The sequence below is a fragment of the Heloderma suspectum genome, chromosome 7, assembly GCF_057233095.1.
Source record: "Heloderma suspectum isolate Gila_16-S chromosome 7, 16-S_ref, whole genome shotgun sequence".
Lineage (NCBI taxonomy): Eukaryota > Metazoa > Chordata > Lepidosauria > Squamata > Helodermatidae > Heloderma > Heloderma suspectum.
In genome coordinates, this window is record NC_139464.1 from 88,404,261 (window position 1) to 88,427,084 (window position 22,824).

The 22,824-nt window shown below is 43.0% G+C and overlaps 1 protein-coding gene across 9 annotated transcripts in view; it reads right to left on the reverse strand.

The window, feature by feature from the left end:
* Positions 1-22,824, reverse strand: part of CADPS2 (calcium dependent secretion activator 2) — a 441,065-nt gene that overhangs the window by 289,369 nt on the left and 128,872 nt on the right. For all 9 annotated transcript variants that reach the window (XR_014784449.1, XR_014784448.1, XR_014784450.1 and 6 more), the window contains exons 4-5: positions 9,387-9,467; positions 4,261-4,497 (exon numbers count right to left, since the gene is read on the reverse strand). Coding sequence is in view for 6 of the 9 variants with exons in the window: in XM_084810861.1 (XP_084666987.1) it covers positions 4,261-4,497; positions 9,387-9,467 (318 nt within the window). In the remaining 3 variants the exon portion in view is untranslated. The remainder of the gene's footprint in view (positions 1-4,260; positions 4,498-9,386; positions 9,468-22,824) is intronic.

Here is a 22,824-nt window from a genome sequence, read left to right on the forward strand (position 1 = left end):
GGTGAGCTGTAATAAGTCTCCTCATAATACAGTCAGCTTGTGAAGCAATCAACCTGTACCCCTTGTAACGATGCCACCAACTGTGGTGGGAATGTCTATGAAATTCAATGCTATCTCCTTATGAAGCATTACTATGATCCCAGTCAGAACTGAATCCTTGATTGAACAGCAATTTTAAACACATGCAGCCTAGCAGCTTCTGACACCACTTACTTTGATTTGCAATTAGATTTATAGATAGAATCATAGAATCATAGAATAGTAGGGTTGGAAGGGGCCTACAAGGCCATCGAGTCCAACCCCCTGCTCAATGCAGGAATCCAAGTCAGAGCATCCCTGACAAATGGCTGTCCAGCCTCGTCTTAAAGGCCTCCAGTGTGGGAGAGCCCACCACCTCCCCAGGTAATTGGTTCCATTGCCGTATTGCTCTGACACTCAGGAAGTTTTTCCTGATGTTCAGCCGGAATCTGGCTTCCTGTAACTTGAGCCCATTATTCCGTGTCCTGCACTCTGGGATGATCAAGAAGAGATCCTGGCCTTCTTCTCTGTGACAACCTTTCAAGTACTTGAAGAGTGCTATCATATCTCCCCTCAGTCTTCTCTTCTCAAGGCTAAACATGCCCAGTTCTTTCAGTCTCTCTTCATAGGGCTTTGTTTCCAGTCCCCTGATCATCTTTGTTGCCCTCCTTTTAGATTGGATTTATGAATTGCAAAGCAGCTTACCCTTCACAGGTTAATACAAAAAGACTGCAGAAAAGGCTTGTGTCCATTTTAAAAGACTACAAGACCTATTTACCAAAGAAAACCCCCAACACTGTGATGGAGCAGGTGATCGTGATCACACAGGATAAATCTCATCACTACAATTTATGCTTCCTGCTCTTAAAAGAACTCCTTGCTGGAGCAAAATTCCTCCCAATTTCAGGTAATGCCCCACGTATACTGCAGTCCTGAATGACACCCCCTTCCCCACAGCCTTTGGAGTGAGTTTTGAAGGGGATGTAGGGGGATCCCGGGTGGAGGAAGCGAAGACAAAGATTGGCTGTGCAAACTGCCTTCCAATCAGGAAAAGATGATGGAGCATATTTTTTTATGTGATGAGCTCTAATTTTACTAACAAGACCAAACAAATGCAGCGCCCGTGGATATTTTTTTCTTTATTTATTTATGCTCCAAGCCCTTCCAAAGTGCATGCAGTTACATGAACGATTTGCTGCCCATCTCTCCAGTTCCAAGCTCAGGAGAAAGGTAGGGATTTGTCATACTTACCAGAGGGGACAGGAGTGAGAACATAAGAAGACCCACGCTGGATCAGACCAAGAGTCCATCTAGTCCAGCGGGGGGGTCTTCAGAACAATGGAATGAGAAGCACGTTGGGAGTATTTTCTGGATTTTCATGGAATTGGTTTTGGTCTGTCAGGGACACACAAAGCAAGAAACCCCGAGTGTACCATACCTTTAAAAGCTGGTTTTCAGGGGTCACACAGCACTTGAAAGGAAAATACTTCCTGGTTTGGTGGCGGGGAGGGAGTGGAACTGAATGTCATCAAACTGGCAGGGGCTGTTTAACCAATGAGAGAGGCTTGTTTGCCATCCCTGTCCAGGCTCCCCACTGCTACTATGTTGTTATGAATGGAGAGCAACTAATTCACAATTCTGAAGGCTCCCCTCTGCTACTACATGATCTCCCCTCCACTTTTCCCCAGTGTGTGCACTTTTGCCTTGAGAAGCCCAAATCCCCGATTCTCCAGTGCAGCATCTGAAGGCTCGCGCTGAAAGTGTCCAAACCCACCCCGAATTTCGCCCCATTCCAGCAAACGGTTGGGGAGCTATTGCTCCCACTCCATTTTCCCCATGTGCCCAGATTTCCCTAAAGAAGCCAAAATCCCAGATTCTCCAGTGCAGCATCTGAAGGCTCCCCCTGGAAGACTCCCTCCCCCCATTTTGCCGCATTCCAGCACTCTGCCACAGAGTTATTGCTTCCATGCACACACACTCCTTTCTCCTCCTCCCTGCTTGTAATGAGAAGCTCCCTGATCCTGAAAGACTGCTAGTGTGATAAAGCTCTTCAAGGGGAGAAGTCACTTTACATAACAAACGACTTTACAAAACATCAGAGAAACTATTTAACAGAGTTTAACAGAGCATTGGAGAAGTGTAAGAGGACTCCAGGGCTTTCCCATGTTGGAAAGGCAGGCAAGTTACTAAAGTTAGCCTTTAACCCTTTAACGTTTTAGTGCTTTACCATGGCTCTGTATGCATTGAGATATGTTAAAGCTTCACTGCAGGGGAGTGAGATTTAGTTCTTTCTTAGGAGTAAACATGCACAGAAAGGAGGGGCTTCACAAAGATTCTCATCCAGCATTGGAATATGTTAAAGATTAACTGTGGGGGAGCTAGATTTATTTCTTACTTACATGTTAATATGCACAGAAGGAGGGGGGATATGCTAAAGATTAAAAGCAGGCTACCTAAGTTGAATGAGTGTCCCCACTACTGTGGTATTGTGTGGGGTCACTACTGCACTCCTGGGAATTTTCTCAGTGGGAAAAACTCCTTAGATTGGGGAAACAAGAGAGAATGGGGTATTCCACCCCCTTGATCATGTCACTGCCAGGTCACAGAGGCATGCCCAGGATTTAATGTGGGGAGACATGGCACACTGTGGCAAAACTGCATGTGAGCCACGTTTTAGGGAAAAGATGCAGTAAAAGGACTTTCAGAAACTCTGCCTTTTCAAGAGGGACATGGTGGCTTTGATGTGGATTGGCAATGACATCATGTGCTGCAAACGACCTCAAAGTGCTCCTCTTCTGCAGCAAATTCTCTGTAAAGACTGGATCCAGCATTCTGTTCACACAGTGGCCAACCAGCTGTGGAGCAGGAAACCAGAAGCAGGACAACAGCATCCTCCCACCCATGTTCCCAGCAACCGAACTACATAGGCATACCACCTCTGGTATAGGAGGTAGCACATAGCCATAGCTACAAGCCTAGTAGTCATTGATAGACTTCTCCAGGAATTTATTTAACCCCCTTTTAAACCCATCCAAATTGGTGGCTATCACTACATGGTGTGGTAGCAAATTCCACAGTTTAACTGTGCGCTGTGTGAAGAAGTGCTTCCTTTTCTCTGTCCTGAATCTCCCACCCATCAGCTTCATGGGATGACCTCGGGTTCGAGTATCATGGGAGAGGGAGAAAAATGTCTCCCTATTCACATTCTCCACACCATGCATAATTTTGTACACCTCTATCATGTTTCTCCTTAACCTCCTTTTTTCCAAGCTAAACAATCCCAGCTGTTGCAACCTTCTCTCACAAGGGAGATGCTCCACCTTGCGATCATTTTAGTTGCCCTTTTCTGCACTTTTTCCAGCTCTACAATATCCTTTTTAAGTGTGGTGGCCAGAACTGTACACAGTATTCTAAGTGTGGTTGCACCATAGATTTGTATAAAGGCAGTATGATATTTGCACTTTTATTCTCAGTTCCTTTTCTAATCATGCTTAACATTCATGGAGTTTGCCATTTTTACAGCGGCTGCACACTGGGTTAACATTTTCATCGAGCTGTCCACTGCAACCCCAAGATCTCTTTCTTGGTTGGTCACTGTTTACCAAGACAAGCAAATTTGTGGATCCCTGCATAATCAGAGAGAAGGGCTTTAGCCTAGCCTTAAGCCTTACATGTTAGCTTTCCCTATATACTCAGTGCCACCCCCTACACATTCATGTGCACGCAGACACAAATGGTCCTCTATCTGCAATTTGAAGTGGTATAGTTTAGGAAGGGCTGAATCACCTGCTATTTCTGAACAGATCCCTGGTTAATAGACAAAAAGAAAAACAAGCAAGATGGAACAACTTAAGAATTCAAGTTCTGATCAAACAATCTTCGTAATTATTCTTTTGTGTTCCTAAAATACCAACTGTGTAACGTGACATTTACACAAAAGGTGAACTAGACAAATCCAACAACCTAAAACATTGACTGAGAACTTTTGCCATCAATAGCAGCAAAGACTTAAATTCATCTGCGCTTCATAGCCTTGAGAGCCTTGAAATATTCTACCAGCATAAGACCCACAAAACATCCCATGGAATGTCTGCCAGAAGATAACTCTAAAGTCTGGACTGCATAAATAGTACAGCTTTAGAAATTTTGAAAGTACCCATAAAACTGAGCAATCCCAAAGAGATTGGAATATCCTAGAGTAATTTAAACTGTCAACAAATATTGCAAGATATGTGTTCTTACCTCCAATGTGAATGACAGCACCACATCAGATTTTGACAGTTGAACCTCACTTTCATCTCCTATGTCCAAGAATGGAGAATTCTGTGATCGCTTTAACTTCTGCAGTTTAAATTCTGGGCCACCTTTAGACACTGGAAGACTTTCCAAGTTTGCCATTAGCAAATTCACTGAAGACCGCAGTTCTTCTATATACATGTGCTCCATTTCTTTCGCTATAAATTTTGGAAGTTTTCTCTCCTTGAAAATATTTTTGAAAATTCGAAGTATAAGTTACTGTTGAGTCACTGCATGGTTTAAAGACCTTTTCAGATAAACACAAGCCTGATTATCTGGTATTTGCTCTTAAGTAAATATAAAAACTTACCCTATACACTGTTAATCTGAAAAAACAGAGGAACCATTTTAAGGGTTTATTTAGACAGGAAGAAATAGTGTATCTAAAATAATATATTTTCATTCAAATTAGATGGCTGCATTCATTTCTTAAGAATGTTTTGGAACTGGACAACAGGATTCTCTAAGGAAGAAAAAATAATCTATTCCTACCATTTGTTTGGCATAATCTATACAAAACAATACTGGTCACTTTTCCATTAAGTTCCTTTCCACTGTGGAACTGAAGATTTGGAATTACTTTCCCATGGAGGGAAAGCCTGGAGCTGAATTTTGTGCCTTTTCCAGCGGTGACTGAATGCCTTTTTATTTGCCAGGCCTTTAAATCCACCCCCCCACCACCATTGTAGAGTTTTAGCCTGCCGTTCTGCTTTTCTGTCAATCTCACAGTTGCCAATTTTAGTATTTTGAAATTTCTTATGTGATTTTATTTTATTGTGTTTTAAGTTTGTATGCTGCTCTGGAAACCTTTAAACTGAAGAGGGGGCCTATTAAATTTTCATAACAAATAAATAATCCAGACTTTTCAAAAAAGCATTTTATAATTGTAATGATACTACCAATAGTATGCAAAGATGTGAATTTGAAAAGGAGCAGTCTATGAGGCTTGGAAGGGCCTTGTGTTCACAGTAGCAGCTTGGTATGTTGCATAGGAGTTTTATCTTCTTCTGAATCTGATGGCTGCTTCCAAGGTTGCTTTAGCCTCCTTGTATATATAATTGCAGTTTGTATTTCACCAAGGAGTTCATTTCAGCAGGCCCAGCACCAGCAGCTGGCATACTGGGACCTATACAACTTGGCAGGAGCAACCAGAACTGGCCATTCTGCCCCCTTGCTTGCAAGTAGGCTTATCTGGTGAAGGCAGCTGCTTGGCTCTTGTGCCATTACAGCATCATAGCAACTGGGTAAGTCCATGAGTGGGGAGATTGGCACCGACAACCCTCTCATGTCCTTGCAAGCAAGAGGCTGCAGTGTAGCAGCAGCACTGCCAGGGGACCACAGTGGCAGGAGGAGCTGGTGAGGACCCTGTCAGCGTCTGGGGGGGACACAAGGGTGCAGCCTGCCCAGAACCCCCAAAATCTGGAGGCAGGCCTGCATTTTTGCCTCAAATGAACCTGGAAAGTAGGAAGGGTTGAAATGTGCTCAAGATCACCTAATGAAATTCATGGCTGCGTGGTAATTTGAATTCTGGTCTCCTCAGTTTAGGTCGAGTCATTAAACCTCATTGGCTCTCTTAAAAATATGAACAGGGAATAGAAAGGGGGGTAGCGGGGAGACCCCAGACATACACATCTTGGCAATACACTTCTGATTACATATATTCTTCTAACCGTGCATATGAAATTGAAGATACATGTGTCTTGAGACTTGTCTCAAGATGATGTTTGAGTCCCCCACATTTCCTACTCATATCTAAGGGTGTGATTGTCTTCCCTACTATCCTGCAAGTGCATGTGGCCCTGACTCAGATCATGACCATGGCGCTTCAGAAGAGGAAGTTTTAAGCTTCTTCTCTCACCTATTTTTACCCCCAAATTTCACACACCCCGAGGTTTTAAAAAAAATAAATTTCCATTGGAATCAATTAGAAAGCATACTAAAAAAGAGTAACACTCTCTGAATTAGACTGATGTATTTTAATCCGCACACTCTCCTGTGCACAGTATTTTGGTACAGTTATAAAGCCTAGCTAACTAGTCATGTTCCTGTCAGCTCAGCCATCTCCTAAATCAGCCTTCACCAACCCTGATGTCCTCCAGACGTTTTGGACTTCAACTCCTATCAGCCCCAGCTAGCATAGGCAATGTCAGCAATGCTGGGAGTTGTAGTCCTGGAGGGCACCAGGGTGGGGGAAGGCTGTCCAAAAGTGAGTGCATCTCCTTCTTACCATTTGGATCAAAGTCTGTGTGGAAAATTGGTAAACCCATTAGGTGGGGTATTTCATTTAATCTTTTATGCTGAGCAAGGAATATGCATACATTTAAAAAGTGTGTCAACTTTAATATCAGTATTTGTAATTAATATATTTTATTTATAAAACACACTGAATGGTTGAAAAACCCTTAAAAGATTTATAGTCAAAACATTGCACTTGGCAACAGAGCTCTTTAAAAATCTTCACTAATAAGCAAGAGACACAGACTTAGCACATTGCAAGCCATTCTCAAGAGCTCCCCAGAAACTTATTTCTCTGTTCTCAAGGAAATTAGATAAGGGTCTTTGGTCTGATATTGCATAGTTGTCAAAAATGAAACTTCCTGCTCTGTGGCAATATATCAACAATAAACAACAGAGAATGTCTCTATCATGGTCTGTTTCTGATCTCCACAGGAGCACATAACTGGCACACTTGGAGATTGGCCATGTTTGCACATACTAAGCCAGGATTTAGTGTTACATGCATGAGCCTCTGAGAACCTGAGCAAAACCTCAGGCTTGCTCACTCACCCTCCTCTCTCCTCCTCCCACACGGCTGGGAAGACTGTTGCCAAGTTTAGTTTCACTTTCCCCTATTCCTGGCTTGTCCTTACATATGAACCAGGAATTGTGATTTAAAACAAGGTGCGAGGGTCTGACACAGTGGCCAAATCACAGTTTATTCATTATTTCTGAACCATTGGAGGTGAAAGTATTAAGGATGAAATCCTATATCCACTCGCCTGCAAATAAGCACCACTCAATTGAATGGAACTTACTTCTGAACAGACATCTTGGGAATTGTGGTTGTAAAGGTTTTTAAGGGTGCAATCCTATCGATTGCACCCTTGATGATTCAAAGAACCCAAACTCGGAGGCTTACAATCATCCTATGCAGGGTGGGAGGAGCGGCGGAGACAATCTTTGCCTCCTTGTCTTCCCAGTCCGCATTTTTCGCTAGATGGGCTTTTTTGCCCATGTAGTTGGGGCACTTCAGAGGGGAGGAGGCTGGAGATGCCTCAAGATAGCTCATATCCTGGCCTCTCCATTCTCTTCCCCTCCCTGTCCACTGAAATGCCCTCTTTTTCCCCTCTCCAAGGTCACTTTTCTGACCCTGGAAAGCAGCCAGCGCAGTTCTTTCCACACCAGCTGCAACGGGGCAGGGGAGGGGGGTCGATCTCCAACTCCCCCTTCTGAGGTTGGAGCACTGTCTCCAACCTCAGAGGAGGGATTCTGAAAAATCCTATGGCCCCTCAGACACTGTCTTGGGACCACAGGATTGCTCCCTAAATTAGTTTTAATATATTTTATTGGATTATTCTTATGACATGGGACCCTAACAACAATTAATGGGAGAGAGGGCTATATTATAGTAATATATTTTTATTGTAAACTCTTTTAAATACTCACTTGCCTGCTTGTCTCTTGCAAGTAAAAATTAAAGGTAAAGGTGTCCCCAACCAGTCATGTCCGACTCTAGGGTGCGGTGCTCATCCCCGTTTCTAAGCCGAAGAGCCAGCGCTGTCCGAAGACGCTTCCGTGGTCATGTGGTCGGCATGACTGAACACCGAGGTGCACGGAACGCTGTTACCTTTCCCGCCGAGATGGTACCTATTTATCTACTTGCAATTTCTTGCTTTCGAACTGCTAGGTTGGCAGAAGCTGGGACTGAAGACAGGAGCTCACTCCGTCACGCAGCACTCGGGTCTCGAACTGCTGTCCTGCCGACCTTCCAGTCTGCAGTTCAGCGTCTTAACCACTAAGCCACCGCGGCCCTTAAGTAAAAATTACTTCCAGGCAATAAGCAATTGAAGTTTTTCTAAATTAGAAGAGATTTGCTTGTCTTTCTTTTCCAACAGGTACATAGTCGAAGAAATTAAGTCTTTGGCAAGGTGTTAGTGTATAGCGCAAATTAGCAACTATTACTTACAACAGGGGTGTGGAACCTGTGGCCCTCCATATGTTGTTGGACTCCAGTTCCACCAGCCCCAGCCAACAGGACCAATGGTCAGGAATGATGGAAATTATAGTCCAACCACATCTGGAGGGCCACAGGCTTCTCACCCCTCACTTACATTTTTTTCAAAATAAAAAGGGCAATGTGAAGGTAGCATTTTTCAGTTCTAGCCTCAGAAATATGCCATATAGCAAGGGTAGGTAACGGGGTACCCATGGGCACCAGTTCGTCCTTGGACACCTTTCTTGGAGCCCACCATGGTGCCCTACCCCTCCCACTTTAAAAAAAAATTAACACATTTTCTTACTGGCAGCTGGGCTGGCTATGAAATAGATTTCTGTTGGTGCTGAAAACTGTGGGTTCAAAGGAGTTGTTTACTGTGTTGGAGCTCAGACCCCACCTCTGCCTTGTACTCAGTCTTTTGGGCAAGTTACTTGCCCTTTGCCATGCCTCCCAGGGCAGCCATTTTGTGGTGGTGCCCAGGACTGTTTCTCAAATTGCCAAATATGCCCACGGCCACAAAAGGTTGCCTACCCCTGCCATATAGTCATTAGTATTATTATTTATGCAGTCCCATCTGCCACTTTACGAAGCATCATAAACAAAATAGACAGGTCTTTGCTCCTAAGGAGCTAACAGACTGTGGGGAAGAAAACAGAGGATGGAGAGAGACAAGGTTATCAAGGGATGAATATAAGCAAATCCACTTCCATATACATGAAGGGAAATTCTACTTTAAAATTCAGTCCCACTGAATTAAATGGAACATATTCCCAAATAAGCATACACAAGATTACAGACTTAAACACAGTCAGAAATAGTCCACTTCTTAAAGCTAGATATAGAAACCCAAACTTACTTTTGCCATTTGGTCAGCCATTTGGAGGCGCCCATCAAGTTCACGTCTAATCTGAGCTGCTTGCTCATCTGCATTGTCCAGCTGAATAAACAGTAAAGGGGTGGGGGAGGGAAATACACCTCAACATTAAAAATGAAATACTAATCAAATATGATACATGTGACATTTCCATTAACAAAGTAAAATTCTGCCTCTGAAAAGACAGCGCAACATCATCTTGTATAGAGAGCAATAAGCAACTCAGTCTTGTAAGCTCATTCTGTAGTCAATGGTTAAATTAACTATCAAAAAGTGGCATTCAGTGAAAGATGGTATAAAATCCCTCATAGGAAAAAAAAAATCCATGGACAGGGCACTGTATATTCTGCATTAAACGTAACCCTAAAAATTCCATAGTAAGGTAAGCCCAATATTACATTAAAAATCTGAATTCCACAACCTGAATTATACAAACAAAAGATAATTTGCATGGCATTGTTCTTCTGCAAGTGATGTGAGAAGCAAAGATGTATACAGCACCCCCCCCCCCCAAATCTTACTTCTCCCTCCCCTACCTTCTGAAATTTCACTAGTCCCTGCCCACAGACTTTCAAACCTATCTTCAGGACTAGAAACTGTATTTTTAAAAAATCGTATACTGATTTCTGCTTTCAGTTCAACCAGGCTATTTTACAGAGTGCGCATAATTAATGAAAGCTGTGTTATCTTATAAAGCTGCATTATTCCAAAACGCTATTTAATGTGGCATCTTAATTACATATATTCACTGTATGTTTATCTGAATCACAGTATATTGATGAGTATAAACATAATATATTAGAGTAGCTCAGAAAGGCATTCACATGACAAGGTGGCTGAGGATATTAAAATAAGGATGCAAAAACATGGCTAATTATCTGACACTCAGGGTGTATTATAAGACAGCTGTCGATTTAATACCTCAGGGAGCTACTCACCATAGGTTACATTGAGTCACACACAAAGGTAATCTCACACTCTCTAGACCGCAGTGTTCCCCAAGCAGCACAACATAGTGTCTCCTGACTAAATCGCTCCAGTTTACTTTAGCAAGACATATTTTCAGTTTGGTCCTCTGTGTTCCTAGATAGATGACAGTAGCCTTATGGTCATCCTTCAGGTACCAGAGAGTATCTATTATCAACTCAACTTACAACTCCATATCTCCAGTACCCAAATCACTGATACATTATTCTAGGTTTGTAAGCTTTAGGCGTACTAAACATCTGCAGAGTAGTAAGACACATCATGTGTTTCTGAATTCTAGACCCTTTCTTCTTTATTTTATTCCCAGTTCAGTCTCTTTTCCCACAACTTCCATAACCTCACCTCTGTCCAGAGATAAGGCTGAACTAAACATTCAGAAAAATATGCATAGTGGAGATATGTGTGCTAGCTTTTCCTACTCTCCTGTAAGCACAGAAGCACTGATTCAGTTCGGAACCATGACACTTTCAAGGAGGGGCTAAAATCTTCCACCCATTTTGTGTGTGTGTGAAATTCCATTCTTCTTGTGGTGGTGGTGTTAAAAAAAGAGGGGGGGAAGTCTCTATTGGAGTTAATGGAGCAGCTACATCTAACAAAGAACAACTTCTGTGATGCAAATGATCCCTCAATATTTTGCAGCATAAACTTCCACTTGCCACTTTTAAACGTATTGGGTTAGAAAGAAAAAAACAGAATGGATACATACACACACCAATTCTATAAAGACCTGAAGGTTATCTACTGAAGCTAAATGGATGTCCACATTACACATATTTCTTGTATAATCACTTCCACAATGAATTCAAAGTGATCTAAGACTCTTAATTATAGCTCAACTTTTATATATAAGGTATTTTAGAAGTCAATCTAGCACAGCTGGCTTACTCCAAGCATAAACCAACAGTCCCCATTTCTTTTAACTATCATGTAGAAAGTCTTTCTGAAAAGCTACACCTGGCATTCTGTTGATTTACTCATATTGCCTTTTGTATAGCTTAAAGAATGGTTCCCATAGCATTGCACACAAATCATTAATACATTTCTCCCTTTGTGTCTTCTTAGAGAGTAAAGGGAGGTTTTGTAGTCATGTGGTCAAGATATCTACAACATAGCTCAGGCACTAAAAACAGAGGAAGAGGTTTCAACATGGTATGGACTATATTTGCAGCTTTGACTGCCCCTATCTTTATTTGTAGTGTAGTGTAACTAGTTTTGTACTTTTATAACATTAAAAATAAATACTAAAAAGACCAGTTGGTATTTCTGGCATTCCCAACGTGTTCCACCCATGGGCACCAGGGAACATGGCTGTGGATGCATCCACAGCCATGTTCACTGGTGCCATCGCAAGACTCTTCTCCCTTCCCTGCCTCAATAGCAGTTGCTCTGAAACCCGCAACCATACAGTTTCCTTTTGCTCCTCTCTCCCCCGAAGCTACCCCTGGGTTTCAACAACATTGAGGTCAAATGGGAAGCCCGTATTCCTGCATGCCTCTGGACAACCAGAATGAAGAGGAGGCAGTGCATGGCATGGCTGAGATATCTGTTCAATGGGGGAGAAACATGTGAAGCTGCTGAGAAACAAAGCAGGGAGAAAGGGTGGTGTGTAGTTGAAGATACTTGAGGAAAGACCTCTTGAAGCAGTGGCCATTTTTATTTTCCCTACCTTTTTGCTGTCTTGTAGCTGGTGGCACATGACAACAAGATATGTTTGCATTATGGAAGACTGTTTTCCACTTTTCTTCCTCCTCCCCGCCCACCTTCCCCAACCTCCCTTCCTGGTCTTCTCTCCTCTCTCCTAGTCCCCACCCCCACCCCTTTTCTTCAACCCCCATTTCTGGGCTGCTCTCCTTTCTTCTATTGTCATCCCCCTTCCTTCAACTTCCGTTTCTGGGCTTCTCTCCTTTCTTCTATGCCCCCACTCCCACCCTTTTCCCCAACCTCCACTGCTGGACTTCTGTTTGTTTTGAGGAAGATTTGCACTCTGATCCCATGCACTTTTACTCAAGAGAAAATGTGGCAGTGAGTGTTTATTCCCCCCTAAGAAGGACACTTAGTCTGCAAGTCTTCAAGGGAGCGCATGTTTTAAATAAGGGGAAAAGCTTGGGTTTTGAAGAGACTAAAAAAAGTGTATGTTGGAGGGCAAGCATTAAGCCCTCATGGATAGGATATAAGTGAGCTAAAATTAATTTAAGAGGAATTTCATTTAGAGTTGGTTTTGGAGGTAATTAATTCAAGGGGAACTACTTTAGGCATGCGTATTTGTTTTATTTTGTAAAGAAGAAAGCATTTTACACATGCTCAGAGAGACAGTGGGGTGGCACCAGATTTTTGTGAACAAAAAGTGGCAAATCTATTCTTCCAGTTTCAAGTTGTGCAAAGTCTGCATCCCACCCCCAACACTGCAGAAGTTAGCAACTAATCCTGGAAAAGGGAAGGGGACAATGTGCCAGGAGGGCACTTATGAAATTAAAAAGGAGTGCAGGATTCCTGTGGCTTTTTAAAAATTAACACATTATTGTTGCATAAGCTTTCTGTAAGTAAGATCTTGATTCATTAGATGCATGAAATGTCCAAGCGTTGGATATTATAGAAGCATGGGTGTACATACTAGTATTTAGATGTATAGCACATCTTGAGTGTTCACAGTGCTTCATGTACACTCATGTCTTAGTAATCTTTACAATCCACATATTGTTTACAATGCATTTTGTGACAGGCCCCATGGCAGCCATTTTGTGGTTGTGCCCATGACACTTTCTCAAAATTCCCAATGTGCCCATAGCCCCAAGAAGGTTGAGGACCCCCGCTCTAGCTACTATCGCATTGATATAATTACTAGACATTACAGAAGCAGATATATGGCAGATATTCTTTCCCTTTCAGGTTATCCTTTAACATTAATCTTAGTGGTGTTCCAAAACCATTGGCAGATTCTGCCCTTTGTGTTTTACATGGTAACATCAACATGAGATGATTTTACTACCAAGACAATATCACAATATTAATCTTCCATCTGATGGCCAGGCAGCTGGCCAGATGGGTGGCTAATAAATCTCATAAATAAATGCACCCACAGTATGGTAGAAACTAGTGTGAACCAATTAAACAAAGGCAGGGTTTGGTTGTAATGCTAGACCATAGTTTAGCATAAACAACGCTAACATTCCTACCCCATCCCCAGGCGGCGGCTGCTGCTGCTGCTGCTACTACATTTCTATACCGCCCAATAGCGAAACCTCTCTGGGCAGTTCACAAAAATTAAAACCACAAAATACCATGAACTCTACACAGGGTGGCAGCCAACGTGCAACAAGTGTGGAAAGAGACTTTAAATGGAGAAGGAGTTCATGATACACCATTAAAACCATGATGAGATAGGAAGATTCTGTTTACATTTTAGAATAAATGCAGATTAGCACGTGGTCCAAACCCTAAATGGTGCTTGATCTTAACTACTATGATTAGTGAAAACAAACCAGCTTCATAAACTATTGTTTCCAGTTGGCTTGTTGTCACTAACCATATGTAAAATTAACCACAGTTTGTCTGGGCTTAGACAACATGGCAAGCTGTGGCCGCCCTGAAGTGGAGCACATGAGCTATAGGGAGGCTAAGCTCATTCTCATGATGCTAAACTATGGTTTAGCAATACATTTGAACCAGCCAGTAGTGAAGGCTAACACAGTAACAAGAGATTCAGTTCAACATTTTCTTCCTGAGAATTCTACTACTATACTATTCTGTCAGAGCACCCTCATCTTCAAACACTGCTCGCAGGTTGCTAATATCCCTTTGCTCAATGAAAGTGTATAAATAGGAGAACAAGTCTTTTAAAGAAAAATGGTCACAAACATTACATTAGCCTAGCCTATTTGTATCTTGCCACTGCCAGAGCACATGGCTTTGTAAATTTAATCAAACTAAGTATAGCAATGAAACTAATACAGCCTAATCTCCTAAAATCCAAAGTGATAGAACACAGGGTGGATAATGTCTGCTTAAAATGAACACAGATGATCATCTTATGACACCAGCAAATTAGTTTCTCCAACAGTGTACTTCAATTTGCAGAAAACCTTTTGATAAAATTCTGTCACAGCATAGAAGCAAGAGCTCAATAACAGACTTTATTGTGTACCATCAAACAAAGTCACAAAGTCTAAAATGAGTATGCTGTAAAGAGCTGTGTTACAATCCAAGGGATTTAATGTTCACTAATTATCTGTAGTGAAGAATGAGCACTGATGATACAAAAGACCTGGCACTTGGTGGAGATGAAAACTGCTAGAACTGGTTTGTTTGTTTTTTAACACGGATCAACACAACTGTCTGCATTTTTGGACTCTCCTTTGGGGTATGGCTATGGGAGACTGTCATGATGAGTGCCTGCACTTCAGAAGTTACCACTGCACAACTGCATATTGTTCAGGAGCGCTCCCCAACCTACCTTAGAGGCTTTTTGGAGGACCTAGGCAGTTTTAGGAGGGAGGAGGGGATGGGAAAATGTCCTTCCATTAACTTCTGTCCATTCACTTACCTTAGGATCCAAGCCAATGAGGATTAATTCTGAGTAACTTTGTTTAGGATCAAGTATAGAGACAATAAAAAGGTAAAGGTGTCCCCAACCAGTCGTGTCCAACTCTAGGGTGCGGTGCTCATCCCCGTTTCTAAGCCGAAGAGCCAGCGCTGTCCGAAGACGCTTCCGTGGTCATGTGGCTGGCATGACTAAACACCAAGGTGCACGGAACGCTGTTACCTTTCCCACCGAGGCGGTACCTATTTATCTACTTGCAATTTCTTGCTTTCGAACTGCTAGGCTGGCAGGAGCTGGGACTGAAGACAGGAGCTCACTCCGTCACGCAGCATTCGGGTCTCGAACTGCTGTCCTGCCGACCTTCCGGTCTGCAGTTCAGCATTTTAACCACTAAGCCACCGCGGCCCCTATAGAGACAATAGGATACTCCTAAAATTACATTGTTGGCTCCCCATCCCGGAGCTCATTGCTACAGGTGTTTTCTTTGGATATCACATTCTTACTGGGTGGTGGTAGACATCAAAGGCTTAGATCACAAGCCCTGGAGAGTGAGGCCACACTTGCAGCCTGTAGTGAGTTAGTTGGTTAGTGAGCAAAAAAGATCGACTTCGCAGCATTCCTGCATTCCTGTATGCTGTAGCTACCTGGAGACTTGTGTAGCTTAACATAGTGAACAGGTTTTAGCTAACCAAAAAGTACGCTCCTGATGGGGCCTCTTCTATAGTTTTAATTGCTATCAAGCAAGTGCAGCTCCGTATGTCAACAACTGTGCCTATGCCTGGTTACCTCACGCTCCTGAGGTGGGGAATAGTGTCTTATCTCACCCATAAGCTGGGAGGTTTTCACTCCTAAGTTGAATGTTGAGGCCTCTCTCTCTCTCAGGAGAGGCAATCAGTTTCCCGGGCTGGGATGCTTCGAGAACCTTCAAGAATATGAGAGAGGGCTATATAAGCTTGAGAACAATGCAACCAGTTTGGTCTCGCTGCAAGGGGCAATGTGCACACTGCCAGCTTGGGGGACTTTTGCCGGTCCTAGAGGAATGACTTCTCATACACTGTTAGGGAGTCCCAGAGCACAAACAGTGTGGCTTTCTCAACTGAAGAGAGAGGTGAGCATTCTTTGTATATATATTCTGCATCTATTTTCTATCAAAAAACTGCCATCCTTTTGCACAAGTGGCTCTACTTCATCTTGGTAAGCAAAATAATCTACTTTGACTGGGACCTGACAGAATCAGAACCCCAGATCAATACATGGTCCTATGTCAAAAGTGAGTTGGATGAATTGCATTCTGCCATTGTAACCAAAAACTGAGGAGGGCAGTAGGTTCTATGGCTTGCACTCAGAAAATGGCTCAATAGATTGATCTGATATTTGGTATGTAGGAGGGGTAAGTTTGAGGATGGTCCATGCCAAAGTTTGGGTAGAAATAGTTTATTTATAGAAGTTTAAAGTTTGTCAAGTGAATTCCAGCAGTTTTCCAGGTTTTCTCAGTTGTTTTCCTCAAACTTTGCTGAGGTTAAATTTATCAACCAATTTCTGTATTAAATTTGTACTGCATCTTTTAGGATTTGATTTTTCTGTTAGGTCAGTGGGAACATCTACTATGTGCCATAGTAGTAGTGTAACATGTTTATAGTTCATATTACAAAGGATTTTTTTGTCCCATTTTATTCTATCAGAGCTCATAAGGTGTCCAACCCTGTGTCGCCTATCTAGTGAACCTTATGTGAGAGTAGCCAGGAGGGAGGGAGGGAAAGTGATGAGAACTTCTGGGAGAAAATAGGAGCTGCCCCGTTAATTCTACTTTAAACATACAAATTATTCAATTAACAACCTCAACCCCTCTCCCTTTGGTTTAACATGTTGTGATAAGGGATTTCCAGGTTCACTCAAGCTCCAAAACACTGAGAAATTACAGCTGATATAATGGCCATGCTCTTAACCGATACATTATTTAAGCAATATGGTACGGTAGCTATGGCTACTTCCAACTTAAACACTACCTTGGGGCTGGATGGCTGTTGGTGGCACAGTGGTGGATCTAAGTCCCAGTGTTGTCTGTTCAACTGAAGCTACCATTCCTCATTACAAGTATCAACTGGCAACTAACACCATCCACACAGAATGACAGAGTTGGAAGGAACCTTGAAGGCCATCTAGTCCAAGCCCCTGCTCAGTGCAGAATAGCCACAGGTCTTCCTGTACATCTCCCACACAAGGTTTTGGTTCGTTTTGTAATCCTGAAACAAAAAAATCCTGTATGTACTTTTTGACTTCATGGCATAGGAAAGATTCAAGCTTTGGATTTCATAGGCTGCTGAAATGCAGCGTATAACTATATGCAAACTTCATCAAATGTAAGTCATATAGGATGGTTTGTTGTTGTTGTTGTTCAGTCGTTCAGTCGTGTCCGACTCTTCGTGACCCCATGGACCATAGCACGCCAGGCCTTCCTGTCCTGCGCTCTCTCCCGGAGCGTGCTCTAGTTCATATTCATTGCATCCGTGATGCTATCTAGCCATCTCATCCTCTGCCGTCCCCTTCTCCTTTGGCCTTCAGTCTTTCCCAGCATCAGGGTCTTTTCCAGGGAGTTTTCTCTTCGCATTAGGTGGCCAAAATATTGGAGCTTCAGCTTCAGTATCTGTCCTTCCAATGAGCACTCAGGGTTGATTTCCTTTAGGATGGACTGATTTGACCTCCTTGCAGTCCAGGGCACTCGTAAGAGTCTTCTCCAGCACCACAGTTCGAAAGCATCAATTCTTCGGCGCTCAGCCTTCCTTAGAGTCCAGCTCTCACAGCCATACATTACTACTGGGAAAACCATAGCTTTGATTAGACGGACCTTTGTCGGCAAGGTGATGTCTCTGCTTCTTACTATGCTGTCTAGGTTGGCCATAGCTTTCCTCCCAAGGAGCAAGCGTCTTTTAATTTCATGGCTACAGTCACCGTCTGCGGTGATCTTGGAGCCCAAGAAAGTAAAATCTGTCACTGCTTCCATTTCTTCCCCTTCTATATGCCAGGAAGTGATGGGGCCAGATGCCATGATCTTCGTTTTTTTAATGTTGAGTTTCAAACCAGCTTTTGCACTCTCCTCTTTCACCCTCAACAAGAGGCTCTTGAGATCCTCTTCGCTTTCTGCCATTAGGGTGGTATCGTCTGCATATCGGAGGTTGTTGATAATTCTCCCAGCAATCTTAATTCCGACCTCTGATTCATCCAACCCGGCATTTCTCATGATGTACTCTGCATATAAGTTAAATAAGCAGGGCGACAATATGCAGCCTTGTCGTACTCCTTTCCCAATTTTGAACCAATCGGTTGTTCCATGTCTGGTTCTTACTGTTGCTTCTTGACCCTCGTACAGGTTTCTCAGGAGACAGGTAAGGTGGCCTGGTACTCCCATCACTTTAAGAATTTGCCACAGTTTGTTGTGATCCACACAATCAAAGGCTTTAGCGTAGTCAATGAAGCAGAAATAGACGTTTTTCTGGAATTCTCTTGCTTTCTCCATGATGCAGTGAATGTTGGCAATTTGATCTCTAGTTCCTCTGCCTCTTCGAAACCCAGCTTGTACTTCCGGTAGTTCTCGGTTCGCATACTGCTGAAGCCTAGCTTGTAGGATTTTGAGCATCACCTTGCTGGCATGTGAAATGAGCGCAATGGTGCGGTAGTTTGAACACTCTTTGGCATTGCCCTTCTTTGGAATTGGAATGTAAACTGACCTTTTCCAGTCTTGTGGCCACTGTTGAGTGTTCCAGATTTGTTGGCATATTGAATGCAGCACTTTAACAGCATCATCTTTTAGGATTTTAAATAGCTCGGCTGGAATACTGTCATCTCCGCTAGCTTTGTTGTTACTAATGCTTCCTAAGGCCCACTTGACTTCACTCTCTAGGATGTCCGGCTCAAGTTCAGTGACCGCACTATCACGGCTATCAGGGACATTCAGATCTTTCCTGTATAGTTCTTCTGTGTATTCTTGCCACCTCTTCTTAATCTCATCTGCTTCTGTTAGGTCCCTGCCTTCTTTGTCCTTTATCATGCCCGTCTTTGCACAAAACGTTCCCTTGAGATCTCCAATTTTCTTGAAGAGATCTCTAGTCTTTCCCATTCTGTTGTTTTCCTCGATTTCTTTGCATTGTTCATTTAAGAAGGCCTTCTTGTCTCTCCTTGCTATTCTCTGGAACTCTGCATTCAGTTGGGTATATCTTCCCCTTTCTCCCTTGCTTTTCGCTTCCCTTCTTTCCTCAGCTACTTGTAAAGCCTCATCAGACAGCCACTTGGCTTTCTTGCATTTCTTTTTCTTTGGGATGGATTTCGTTGCTGCCTCCTGAACAATGTTACAGACCTCCGTCCATAGTTCCTCAGGCACTCTGCCTATCAGGTCTAATCCCTGAAATCTATTCCTCACCTCCACTGTATATTCATCAGGGATATCATTTAGGTCATACCTGAATGGTTTAGTGGGTTTCCCGACGTTCTTCAATTGAAGCCGAAATTTTGCAAGAAGCAGCTCATGATCTGAGCCACAGTCAGCTCCAGGTCTTGTTTTGACTGACTGTATAGAGCTTCTCCATCTTTGGCTGCAAAGGACATAATCAATCTGATTTCGATATTGACCATCTGGTGACGTCCATGTGTAGAGTCGCCTCTTGTGCTGTTGGAAAAGAGTGTTTGCTATCATCAGCATGTTCTCTTGGCAAAACTCTATTAGCTTTTGTCCTGCTTCATTTTGTACACCAAGGCCATGCCTGCCTGTTATCCCGGTGATTTCTTGACTTCCTACTTTAGCATTCCAATCCCCTATGATGAAGAGTACATCTTTTTTTGGTGTTAGTTCTAGAAGGTGTTGTAGGTCTTCATAGAACCGATCAACCTCAGCTTCTTCGGCCTCAGTGGTTGGGGCATAGACTTGAATTACTGTGATGTTGAATGGTTTGCCTTGGATTCGTACTGAGATCATTCTATCATTTTTAAGATTGTACCCCAGTACTGCTTTTCCCACCCTTTTGTTGACTATGAGTGCTACTCCATTTCTTCTAAGGGATTCTTGCCCACAATAGTAGATATGATGGTCACCTGAATTAAATTCACCCATGCCTGTCCATTTTAGTTCACTGATTCCCAAGATGTCGATGTTCAATCTTGCCATCTCATGTTTGACCACCTCCAGCTTACCTTGATTCATTGATCTGACATTCCAGGTTCCTAAACAATATTGTTCTTTACAGCATCGGATTTTCTTTTCACCACCAGACACATCCACAGCTGAGTGTCCTTTCGGGTTTGGCCCAGCCGCTTCACTCTTTCTGGCGCTACTTGGAAATACCCTCTGCTCTTCCCCAGTAGCATATTGGACACCTTCCGACCTGAGGGGCTCATCTTCCGGCGTCATATCTTTTAGCCTTGTGATATGTTCCATGGGGTTTTCTTGGCAAGAATACTGGAGTGGGTTGCCATTTCCTTCTCCAGTGGACCACATTTTGTCAGAACTCTCTGCCATGACCTGTCCGTCTTGGGTGGCCCTGCACGGCATAGCTTATGGCTTCACTGAGTTACGCAAGCCCCTTCGCCACAACAAGGCAGTGATCCATGAAGGGGATATAGGATGGTAGCTCTCCATAATATTGCAGTATTAGTTTGTGTCACTGCCCTCTTTCTCAAGAACGCCAAATAAATGGCTGTGTGAGTGAGGCCAGTGGGCCTGTTAATGTATGAGGGAAATGACCAGCAGGATCCTATTATACCCTCATATATTCACTGAAAATATGAGGGTGTTCATTTGAACAACCCTACAGTTAAGGGCATTCCTGGCTTGCAGGAAAGGGCTGTTGCAATGGAATGATGACCCAGGGAAGTAGACCTGCCACTTTCACGATGGGCAGTGTGGAGTGGCAGAGGAGCATTTGGGCCAACAGTGTGCAGGTCCATAGCTAATGTGAGTAGCTAATTGTACCCTGACAGCCCACATCAACATGGTGCTGACCTAGGCACCCACTTGCTTCTGCAGCTACCTCACGACTCTCACCAATAATGGAGCCAAGGATGGGTGAACAAGCGATGCTCGAGATCATAAGGAATCTGCAAACATCGTCTTACTGCTTGTCTCGCGCCCGATTCCCATTCACATTTGCAGTTGCTGCTCGCTCTGAGCAAATGGGAAAACGGCACAAACTGAGCAACAATCGAATGGGAGATTTGTTCAAATCTCCCCAAATCTGTGCACATTTCCACCATAGGCCAAAGCTTCAAATGGGGCATGCTTGCATGTTTTGCAAGCAAAAACAAAATCCTTATATATCCCTAAATGGAGCCTGCTTGCACCCACACACAACAAACACACACACATCACCACTCATCAGCAACAGCCCCATCCTACATATTGCACTCCCTCCTAAGCCACTGCTGGCTCAAGAATGCTCATGGGTCTGTGATCTTGAGTCTGTGCTTTTGCTCAAGGAAAAAAAACCCTATTCATAACATCCCAACCAGAATGCAAGTCAAGCAGACTTAGCTGGGTACATAGAAGCCACGGCGTGGAGCATCTTAAATTGCCACCTCTGGCAACTTAACAGGAAGCTGTTTGTGTCTTTGGTGCTCCGCAAGCCTGTGAAGTTCCTTGCCGTGCAGGCTTTTAACAGCACAGCAATAGAGGCTTCTCCTTGTGGAAGCTCAGTTGGGACCAACAGCTCTCAATAGAGACAGTTGCAGTAAACCGTAATTTCGATGCCTGCATTGACCTTAACATTGCTTCCGCACAAAGGTTTGTTGGAATAGAGAGATCATATTTTGATTAGTAAGAATTTGCTTTCAGCTTCCTTTTTTCTTGTTTTCATTTTATGTATCTAAGATATAGGATCTAGGAATGTTTTTAACAAGGATAAATTTGAAAACATAGCTGGTATGGGAATATCAGTGAATAGCAGGCAGTGTGTACAGTTTCCTTTTGAAAGTCATCTTTCAATAGAAAATAAAAGAATCCATTGAGATCGACATTAAGTGGGATAATTATTTAGAAACTGTTAGCCAAATGAAATATGATTCAAACAAAAACAATTTGCTCTTGTTTGTATTTATAAGAAACCTGAAAATGAAAAATGGAGAAAATCTATTAAAAATGAGATGTTTAGGGCCTACGTGCTGTGTTTATCCCATGAATACTGTGAGAATAGTAGATGCCTTCTTTGGACTAGTTTGCATGTCACACCCATCATGGTTTGCAGATCACAGAATTCTGGCTTACCATGCACACTTCTTGATCACGCCCACTTGGCTCTTCCTGCCAACAGGAATGGATAAACAAAGTGGGGAACCTCTCTCTATGGTTTGTTGAGCTCCAGATCTGAACCAGTATCTCTGGCTTCTTGCTCCCCTAACAAGCCAGAATCATAAACCAGGGTTTATTATTAGGACAGCAACAAGCCAGAGATTGTGGTTTGCACCCTTCCCAATTGCACAGAGAGTTCTACTCACATTCAAGCAACCATGAGTAGAATGGCCCTTTAGACCTTGCCACTCTAGCCAAAGGAATCGATCACAATATTAGAAGTCTTATATCACCCCTTCAGCAGACAAAAGGGTCAAAATTATGTTTCATCTCTGATTTAAAAACAAACCCACAACAGGACGGATACCCGAGACCTTCACTTTCATTTAGTTGTTTCATGACTTCCTCTCTTGCGTCAAGCAATAATGCATCTTGTACTTCACCTCATACATCACTGGGTCTCCACTATTGCCCCACCTCCTCCTCCCCTTTGCTGTCTTTCCACTTTTTTCATCTGTTAATTCATACTTTACTCTTCTTTCTCTTATATCTGTCTGCTTTAGCTGTCAGAGCTGAGCAATTCTGCCCTATGCTAGCAGTCCCACCCCATGCATTCTATCCCATAT